Raw genomic sequence first — 11,102 nt, 5'->3', positions numbered from 1 at the left:
AAATATCCTGAATTAGGAATCCAACAGTGACCATGAATCCATTGTCAGTTGTCGGTAAAAGCCCATCTGGTTCACTAATGTCCTTTAGAAAAGCAAACTGCCATCCTTACTTGGTTTGGCCTACATGTGACTACAGACCCACAACAACGTGGTTGATGTTTAACTGCCCTCGAGGCAATTAGGGATGGGCAATAAATGTTGGCCTGAACAGTGATACCTGTGAATAAGTATAAAAAAGTTGCCTTCCCTATTACCTGCTGAACGTGAATTCTTGTGATTCACGATCGTGGACATTTAAATCCTTCTCTTCTGAGGCTTTCTGCAGTCTTTCTCCATTTAAATAACATTTAGCTCCTCTATTCTTCCTGGCAAAGAATGTGCGTGACGTCATAGGATTTGGTGATGTCACATGACCCAGTGAGGTCATAGGAAAGGGAAACTCTACGAAAAAAAAGGACGCCACCCCCTTGGCACTCTGAGCCAACAATTTTACAGCCAGAAACACAGTGACACAAATTAATCGAGAAGTAACCTGAGGAATGAAGATTATTAGATTCTTCCGTCGAACTTTCAGGAAGAAATAAATGTCCTCAGGTAAAAATAGATGTTTTGATGGTGTGATGTTGACTGTTTCTGGCAGTGTACTGGTTAGAGAGAGAGAGAGAGAGTACGGGGACTGGCAGAGCAGTGACTTTGAGAATATGTGTACAGGCCTCATTATTCATGGCTGTTACTGTCTTGGAAGAGTCACAGACACCGAGGGAGGGGGGGAATGGGGCAGTTCAAGCTACGTGCCTAGTCCGGGGAGACCACTGAACCAAATTACGAGACAGCAAAATCAATATAATATGATTAAGTCAGCTTTCCAAGCTCTTCATGCTGTCCCACAGGTAAAGCTCTGAAAGTAATTACCCATCTCGAGTGTGTGGCTTGCTCTAACATTGTCAATACCTCAAGGTTAATTTACTTTTTCCAGTAAAGCACGTTGCTGTGTAAGAGATTTTGTTAATGACTATGGAATCAAGGTGGAAGGCCAAGGCCTAGAGTTCAGGACACCATCCAAAATCAGATATCGAGGTCATTGGGGATGTAAGTGACGCCAAGTTTCAAAATGTCTAAAAAGAGCCGATAGATTGTAGGGCTGATTGAGGTGAGGGACCCCACAGCTTTGATCACTTTGGGAAGTTTGGAATAAGAGTGGAAAATAGTGAAATGGTGCAAATCTCAACATGGTTAGGGGATGATGACAAGAAGGATGTACACACATGACTAGAATTTTAGAGCTAAGGTGGTGCATTGTTATAGCACCTCAGATGTCCCAAAGCGCCTCACTGGAAGTGAAGTACTTTTAGAAGTATACTCACTGTTGTAATGTGGGAAACATATCTGCCAATTTGTACACAGCAAGATCCCACACATTGCAACAAAATAAATTAGATCATCCCATCATCTAGTCATTGGCTGAGGGATAAACGTTGGCTGGGAGCAAACGAGAATGTCCCTGCTCTTCATGCCCACTTGAGAGGTTCAAATGTCTTATCTCAAAGGCAGCACCTCTGACAGTGTAGCACTCCCTCAGTGTAGCACTCCCTCAGTGTTGCACTCCCTCAGTGTAGCACTCCCTCAGTGTAGCACTCCCTCAGTGTAGCACTCCCTCAGTGTTGCACTAGAAGTGTCAGCCTGGATTGTGTGCTCAGGGTTCTGGAGTGGAGTTGGAATCCATAGTCTCCTGATCTGTAGCCATACCACTGAGATACAGCTGAGAGTTTAGAAGGAACAACATAGGGAAATGCAGAAAAGAATTGAAGCAGAAACAGAAATTGCTGGAAAAGCTCAGCAGGTCTGGCAGCGTCTACGGAGCGGAAGGTTCACTGAGGAAGGATCACCCGACCCGAAACATTAACTTTGATTTCTCTACACAGGTGTTGCCAGACCTGCTGAGCTTTTCCAGCAATTTTATTTTTTGTTTCTGAGTTCTAGTGTCCACAGTTATTTCAGCTTTTACAAAAGAATTGACTCTGGTAGGATGAACTAAAATGGAGAGTCAAAGAGAAATAGGAATTTGGGCAGGGATTTGGAGTCCAACTGTGCTGGGCATGCAAGATGTGGAGCCTTGCATGATTTTCTTTAATGGAATGCATTCCCTCGATGGTTGTGAACCATGCAATTTCTCAAATCATTGGACTATCCAATAATCGTATCTATGCTTATTCACTGAAAACCTTGACCAAACAGGGATTGGCTCTCAACTGCAGATCACCTCTTTGCTGTTGAACTGCAGCATTGATATCGCTATTAGGAAGATAGGAAACTAGTAGCAGGAGTAGGCCATTCAGCTCCCCAAACCTGCTCCACAATTCTAGATCATGGTTGGTCAACCAACTCAATGCTATATTCCTGCATTATCCCTGTATTGCTTGATCTCATTATTAACTAGAAATCTATCAGTCATGGTCTTCAGCTTACTTAATGACTGAGCATCAATACCCCTAGGAGGTAGAGAATTCCACAAATTCATCACCCTCCATACACTCCCTCACACTCACACACTCTCTTTCAAGCATGCACACACACAGACACACACACACACACACACCCTCTCTCAAGCACACACACACACACTCACACACACAATTACACACACACACACTCTCACACACACACTCTCTCTCTCACACACACACAATTACACACACACACTCTCTCTCTCACATACATACACACACACACACAGACACACATACTCACTCTCTCTCCTTGTCTATTTTATTCAAAAAAATAAAACCAGCCTGACTCCAAGTTAAAACACAGACAGATTCTAAACAAGGCCTCACACCCAAAATGCATTGTCTGACCTGAGATGTCACCTCTGGTATACACTGATAAAACCTTTAATCATCTTGGGGCAAAGGCTTGAAAGAAATTCTGGGATTTGCATTTTATTCAATAGAAACCTGCGGCCCTTTCTAACTGGTTAAAGATTCAATTGGAGGCAATCAGCTAGCCATTTTTAGGGTTGTTACCTTTCTGGTTATAAATTCTGTGTCGATATACCTCCTCTTCCACACTACACCTGAGAAAGGAGCAGAGCTTCAAAAGCTACTGCTTTCAAATAAACCTGTTAGATTATAACCTGCTATCATGTGATTTTTGACCTTGTCCACCCCAGTCCAACTGGCACTTCCACATCATTTGAAAAATGACACATTTAATCAACCCAGGTTAGACAAGTACTGACTTAATAACAAGTGATTTAAACATTTCAAAGTCTCTAGGATGATAAATGAGTACAAAATGATTTGCTGAATTGAAAGTGGGTAAATTTGATTTGAAAAACAAAGACTTCTGGAGTTGAAAGTATAAATCTTTTTTAAACCATCTTGGATAATGTTCTCCTCATTAAGGTGAGGGGGCAGCAGTGCTGATGACTGGAGCAGATTGCAACATGTGATGCCCACTGTCGTCATCAAACATTCCCAGGACAGGTACAGCACAGGATTGTGTACACAGTAAAGCCACCTCTAACTGTTCCCATCGAACACTCCCAGTATAGGTACAGAGACAGTAGGAACTGCCGATGCTGGAGAATCTGAGATAACAAGGTGTAGAGCTGGATGAACACAGCAGGCCAAGCAGCATCAGAGGAGCAGGAAAGCTGATGTTTTGGGTCTGGACTCTTCTTCAGAAATTTCTGAATTTCAGGACAGGACAGGACAGGGTCACAAACTGTACAGCGTAAAGCTCTCTCTACACTGTCCCCATCAAACAGGCCCAGGACAGGTGCAGCACGGGTTGAGTACAAAGTAAAGCTTCCTCTACACCGTCCTCATTAACACTTCCAGGACAGGTGCGTCACAGAGATAGGTACAGAATAATGCTCCCTCTACACTGTTCCATGAACAGACAACAGGCACAGCACAGGGTCAGATCCAGTGTTAACGAACTATCAACAAAAGCTTTGGCATTTCCATCTACCCTATTGGCTTCTTCTTGGGCAATGAATCTCAACTCATTTCTGAAGAAGGGTCACTGGACTTGAAACGTTAACTCAGTTTCTCTCTCCACAGATGCTCCCAGACCTGCTGAGTTTCTCCAGCAATTTCTGTATTTGCTTGTTTCAGATCTCCAACATCCACAGTTCTTTGTTTTACCTTGGTGTTATTATTGGTGGGTTATTGTAGGGAGCAGGGACCTAGTGCTGCTGGCTCCAGTCCAATTTTTCAGCCTGGAGGATGTCTCTTTCACCTCACTTTCCACCTGAAGACCCATGAAGGGAAGAGGAGGGCGAAATTGTCTATGTTTTATTAGTACTCAATGAAATTGAGTATTTGTCTCTTTAGGAAAAGAACTACCCTGTTGCATTGACCAAAGTCTCTCCAGCCATATATGGAACAGTCTGTATTAGGTGTTACAGCAGCAGAATCACAGGGGGTCACTTAGCTTAATTGGCTGGTCTGCAATGCAGAGTGATGCCAACAGTGCAGGTTCAATTCCTGCATTGGCTGAGGTTATTATGAAGGACCCTCCTCAACCTTTCCCCTCACCTGAGATGTGCTGACCCTCAGGACAAGCTGCCACCAGATGTGTGTCTCTCTCTCTAATGGAAGGGCAACCCAATGGTCTGCTAGGACTATGGGGAAATCATCTTTATCAGCAATACCCCTACACCAAGGTGTATAACGCTGGAACTTTAGGTGGTCAGTTTAAGACGCACTCCAGAAACATGAGCATGCAACTTAGACTGTCACAGTACTACTGGGGGAGTGCTACACTGTCAAAGGTGTTGTTTTTCAGGTAAGATGTTTAGCTAAGGCCTTCTCTGCCCTCTCAGGTAGATATAAGAGTATCCGAAATAATTTTAAAGTGTAGGGGAGCTCCACACAATGTCTTTACCAACTTCAACCAATATCCTGCCCCAGGTGATGTAGTTGTGACCACATTGTTGATTGTGAGAGCTTGCTGTACACAAATTAGCTGTGACAATGCTTCAAAATAAACAGTACCATCAGCTATTAAGGACTTTGCGTCAGTCTGGGGTTTTGAAAGGCAATATAAAAATACAAGTCCTTTCAAGTCTTTCTTTACTTAGCACTGTTATAGTCTTCTCATTTTTGACCTGCTACACCTCACTTCCTCAAAAACTCAATCAAATTGTGAGAAAAGACCTCCCTCGTACAAAGCCATGCTGACTATCCCCAATAAGTCCATTCTTTTCCAAATGCATGTAAATCCTGTCCCTAAAAATCTTCTCCAATAATTTCCCTACCACGGATGTAAAGCTCACCAACCTATAATTTGCTGGATTATCCCTGTTGCCATTCTGAAACAAAGTAATAGCATTGGCTGTTCTCCTGACTTCTGGGATCATGGCTGTGGCTAAAATGGATACAAAGTCATACAGTCATAGAGTCACACAGTATGAAAACGACCATTTGGTCCAACCAGTCCATGTCAACCATGTTCCCAAACTAAATTAGTCCCCCTTGCCTGCATTTGGTCCATATCCCTCCAAACCTTTCCTATTCATCTACTTATCCAATGTCTTTTAAATGTTGTAACTGTACTCGAATCCATCACTTCCTCTGGCAGTTCACTCTACACTTTAATCACTCTCTGTGTAAAAAAGGTTGCCCCTCATGCCCTTTTTAAAACTTTCTTCTCTGACCTTAAAAATATGCCCTTAGATTTGAACTCCCCACCCTAGGGAAAAGACACTTGGCATTCAACTTATCCGTGCCCCTCATGATTTTATAAACCTCTATAAGGTGACCCTTCAACCTCCTGCGCTCCAGTGTAAAAAGTCCCAGCATTTCCAGCCTATTTTAGTAACTCAAACCCTCCATTCCCAGCAACATCCTGGGAAATCCCTCCTCATCTCAGTCCTAAATTAGCACCCCTTTATCCAGAGACTATGCTGTCTGGTCCTCTCAGCATTTATCCTGTCAAGCCCCTTAAGAATCCTGTGTTTCAATGAGATCACGCCTCATTCGTCTAACCCCTAGTGAGTAAAGTGCCAACCTGTTTAATCTGCTTGTAAAACAATCGCTCCATACCAGGGATCATCCTCGTGAACCTCCTCTGAACGGCCCCAGTGAAATAATATCTTTCGTTAAATAAGGGGACCAAAACTGCTCACAGTACTCCAGATGTGATCTTACCAGCACTTTATACAGTTGCAGTAAGATTTCCCTACTCTTATACTCCAACCGCCTTGAAATACGGGCCAACATTCCATTAGCCTTCCTGGTTACCTGCTGCACCTGTGTGCTAGCTAGCTTGTTACGCACAAGAACCTCTAAGTACTTCTGTGTTGCTCTCCCATCCTAAATGAGCAACTTCACATTTTCCCATTTTATACTCCATTTGTTAATCTTTTGTCCACTTATTTAACTTATCCATATCTCTCTGTAAACTGTTTATATCCATCTTGCATCTGGCTTTCCATTTATGTGTGTTGTCTGCAAATTTGGCAAAGTACATTCGCTTCCCTTCTCCAAGACATTAATGTGTATTGTGAACAGTTGTGGTATTGTTGTTCCAGTACTGATCCCTGTGGACCCCCACTAGTCACAGGGTCACCAACCTTAAAATGAACCTTATCCCCACTCAATGTTTCCTGCTCATTAGCCAATTCTCTATCTGTGCTATTAAACCATCTCCAATACAGTGGGATCTTATCATGTGATTTAACCTTTTGTGAGCACCTTGTTGAACACCTTCTCAAAGTCCAAATACAACACATCTACTGGTTCCCCTGTATGCACTCTGATTGAAACTTTCTTTAAAATCTAATAAATTAGTTAGACACTATTTCCCTTTCATGAAGGCATGCTGACTCAGCTCGATTAAGTTATGATTTTCCAAATGTTCTGCTATTACTTCCTTAATAATTGATTCCCATACTTTTCCAACAATAGATGCTCGGCCTATAGTTACTCAGTTTTCGCTTCCGTCCCTGTTTGAATGGAGGATGTCACATTCGCAGTTTTCCGATCTTCTCCAGAATCAAAGGACTCACAATTACTTTCAATCCATGCCCCATGATTACTGATCTCTCTGATAAGGAAAACAGATCTCTCCCGTCTGATTTTCTGATGAAGGGTCAAGGCCCGAAACATCAGCCTCTCTGCTCCTATGATGCTGCTTGACCTGCTGTGTTCATCCAGCCCTGCACCTTGTTCGCCCGTCCATTTGTCTGGGCCATTCATGATTTTATCCACCTCACTCATATCTCGCCTCAGCCTCCTCTGTTCCATTTAAGTCAAGTTCCAGCCAAGAAATTAATAGGGGGAGGCAATGGCCTCGTGGAGTTATTGCTAGCTTAGCCAGCAATGCCCTCAGCCCATGAATGAATAAAAAAAATCTTCATCTTGTAATCTGCGGTTCTGGTAACATCCTTGTAAATCTCCTCTGTCCCCTACTAATGCATTTACATCCTTTCTGAATTGAGGTCACCAAACTACACACAGTGCCCCAGCTGCGGTATACTTTGTGCTTTATATAGAGATGGCATTATCTCAGTGTTTGACTAATAAAGCATTGCATATGCCTTCTTAATGATTGTTTTTACCCATCTCAACCCCTTCAGGGATCTGTGGACATTCACTCCAAGATCCCTCCTTTCCTCTAGACCTCCGTATCCAACCACCTTTTACTTATTCCTTTGCTCTCCCCAAATGCTTTCTGTCATCCTTATCTCTGCATTGGATTTCATTTGCCAATTTTCTGACCAGTCCGATGGTACCATCCAGCAGTCTACACCTTCCCTCCTCACCATCAACGACAACACCAATCCTCCTTGCTTCAGCAAATGCATTGATTACGCCTCTTAATTTCTGCCTGTTTGGATTTGGATTTCTGCCTGCACCATTTCCTAGAGTTCATCCATGTTCCTAACAACCACTGTGTTAACACTGGTGGCACATCTGTCCTTGCTTCAGTCACCTCTTGGTATCTCATAATGGTTATTGAGTGTTACAGAAGTCAATGTTAGGAGACTGATGCTCAAAGAGCTCATAGGCCCTGTACTTACAAGGTGCGAAGCTTTGGCATGTGGTTAAAGCTGGAGACAGGGATACTACTGATATTATTGTTATTCAGGGTCCTGGAAAAGACGATACAAAAAAATTAATTAACTTTCCTTCTTTTATCTTTACCTTTTTGATTTTCTCTCCTTCAGTTGTAGCAAAATAAAGAAAGATTTTGCATTCTTGTAGCATCTTCCATAATTACAGGACCTCCCAAAGCCATTCACCATCAATGAAGTACACTTAGATTTTAACATTGCCAAAAAGAAACATGAAGTTGAAGATTTTCGTCGTGCAGCTGGTGGATTTAAAATCAACTTCTAAAAACCTAAAACTTAAATCTATTCTCAGCAACAACCCATCTCATTTAATGGTTAGTGAAGGAAATCTTCCATCCTTGCCCATGGCAATGTGGTTGATTCTTAGCCGGTCTCTGAAACAGTCAAGCGAGACACCCAGTTCAAGGACCACTGGGGATTAGTAACAAATTCTGACCATGCCAGTGACATTCCATGAAAGAATATAAAACCAAGTCTGGGAAAGACTTACAGAACTTCCAGGCTCCTGAGGGCACGGAACGCCCCTTCCTCAATGCAAGTAATTTGGTTTTTATCAAGTTGCCTGTCGTAAAAGAGAGACAAGGAACATTGAGGCCATTAGCAGTGACACCATAAACATTCAGGCCCACTTACCTATCTTTTGTCTTTGCTAGGCCCTAGCCCTCAGGCCATGAACAAATCTGTAAAGGTTTCTTTCTATCGCTGACATTCTAGTCTGAGGTTTGGCCTCATACTGTTTACAGGCCTCTCAATGGACTCTGCTTTTTAGAAACCTATACCATCAAGATCTTTGAATTCCCTTCTCCTTTCATTATCTGCGATAGTCAGAGCGCTGGACAGTAAGTGGAGGAGGACACAAGAGAAGGATTGAAGATGAGAGGTGGATAGAGAGTGGGAAAGATGAACTGAAGCTGGGACTAAATAGGAAAAGATGGAAAATGTGAGAAACGGAGATCTGGGCAGAAAGTGGGAGCGATAGTTGGATAGAGACTTGAAAAGGTAAGCAGAAAAGGAAGACAGCAAACTAATTAACATTGAGAGAGTACACAAAGTAAGGAGAGGAAGAAAGAGACACAGAAATCCAATGACACAGCGTGCAGATGGACAGAGTAACAAGGAGTTAAAAATACAAAAGGAGTTAGAGACAACAGAGAGAGAAACTGAATTGAGAAAGATAGCATTGGAGATGGAGTAATGATGGAGAAAAAGAAAGAATGAAGTAGATGGAGAGGACAGAGGGGTAGACAGTGCTTTCTAATGCTCGATGAAGGACGGATTCTCTCAATGACATATAGTGCTACCTATTTTAAATCACTCCCATTGATTTCATCCTCCTGTAACACACAGCTGGGGCGAGAATTACAGCTGAGCTCGAAGTTAATCTTTGAGACAATGGCCACTGACCTTTAGCAGGGAAAAACATTGATTTTGTCTTGTTTTAATCTTGTTTAGGGAGAAGAACTAACGTTGACATTGGAACTCGCCTGGGAAAAGGCAAAATTGGTCTCTGTTATTTCCATCTTGAGGAGTTTAATCAAACAGACAGATTGAGTAAAGTTCAACAAGGTGCAGGGCTGGATGAACACAGCAGGCCAAGCAGCATCATAGGAGCAGAGAGGCTGACGTTTCGGGCCTAGACCCTTCATCAGAAAAGGGGGAGGGGAAGGGGGTTTTGAAATAAATAGGGAGAGAGTGGGAGGCGGATAGAAGAGGGATAGAGGAGAGGATAGGTGGAGAGGAAACAAACAGGTCGAAGAGGCGGGGATGGGGCCAGGAAAGGTGAGTGTAGGTAGGGAGTTAGGAAGGGGATAGGTCAGTCCAGGGAGGACGGACAGGTCAAGGGGGCGGGATGAGGTTGGTCGGTAGGAGATGGAGGTGCGGCTTGGGGTGGGAGGAGGGGATAGGTGGGAGGAAGAACAGGTTAGGGAGGCAGGGACGAGTTGGACTGGTTTTGGGATGCGGTGGGGGGAGGGGAGATTTTGAAACTTGTGAAATCCACATTGATACCATTGGGCTGCAGGGTTCCCAAGCGGAATATGAGTTGCTGTTCCTGCAACCTTCGGGTGGCATCGTTGTGGCACTGCAGGAGGCCCAGGATGGACATGTCGTCTGAGGAATGGGAGGGGGAGTTGAAATGGTTCGCGACTGGGAGGTGCAGTTGTTTGTTGCGAACCGAGCGTAGGTGTTCTGCAAAGCGGTCCCCGAGTCTCCGCTTGGTTTCCCCGATGTAGAGGAAGCCACACCGGGTACAGCGGATGCAGTATACCACATTGGCAGATGTGCAGGTGAACATCTGCTTGATGTGGAAAGTCTTCTTGGGGCCTGGGATGGGGGTGAGGGAGGAGGTATGGGGGCAGGTGTAGCACTTCCTGCGGTTGCAGGGAAAAGTGCCGGGTGTGGTGGAGCTGGAGGGGAGTGTGGAGCGGACAAGGGAGTCACGGAGAGAGTTGTCCCTCCGGAAAGCAGATAAGGGTGGGGAGGGAAAGATGTCTTTGGTGGTGGGGTCGGATTGCAGATGGCGGAAGTGTCGGAGGATGATGCGTTGGATCCGGAGGTTGGTGGGGTGGTACGTGAGGACGAGGGGGATTCTTTTTTGGTTCTTATTGCGTGGACGGGGTGTGAGGGATGAGGTGCGGGAGATGTGGGAGACACGGTTGAGGGCGTTCTCGACCACCGAGGAGGGGAAGTTACGGTCCTTGAAAAACGAGGACAACTGAGATGTACGGGAGTGGAATGCCTCATCCTGGGAGCAGATGCGGCGGAGGCGAAGGAATTGGGAATAGGGGATAGCATTTTTGCAGGAAGGTGGGTGGGAGGAGGAGTATTCTAGGTAGCTGTGGGAGTCGGTGGGCTTGAAATGAATATCGGTTTCGAGGTGGTTGCCCGATATGGAGACAGAGAGGTCCAGGAAGGGGAGAGAGGTGTTAGAGATGGTCCAGGTAAATTTAAGGTTGGGGTGGAAGGTGTTAGTGAAGTGTATGAACTGTTCGAGCTCCTCGTGGGAGCACGAGGCGGC

At 44.4% G+C, this 11,102-nt stretch overlaps 1 protein-coding gene across 1 annotated transcript in view; it reads right to left on the bottom strand.

The window, feature by feature from the left end:
* Positions 1 to 11,102, bottom strand: part of LOC109937818 (slit homolog 1 protein-like) — a 200,427-nt gene that overhangs the window by 125,413 nt on the left and 63,912 nt on the right. Inside the window, exons 7-8 of the mRNA XM_048609217.1 lie at positions 8,577 to 8,648; positions 8,033 to 8,104 (exon numbers count right to left, since the gene is read on the bottom strand). Coding sequence (XP_048465174.1) covers positions 8,033 to 8,104; positions 8,577 to 8,648 — 144 coding nt within the window. The remainder of the gene's footprint in view (positions 1 to 8,032; positions 8,105 to 8,576; positions 8,649 to 11,102) is intronic.

Source organism: Rhincodon typus, chromosome 20 (assembly GCF_021869965.1).
Source record: "Rhincodon typus isolate 14 chromosome 20, sRhiTyp1.1, whole genome shotgun sequence".
In the NCBI taxonomy this organism is placed as follows: Eukaryota; Metazoa; Chordata; class Chondrichthyes; order Orectolobiformes; family Rhincodontidae; genus Rhincodon; species Rhincodon typus.
Note: the sequence above shows the minus strand (reverse complement) of the source record. Positions and strands in the feature narration are given on the sequence as shown.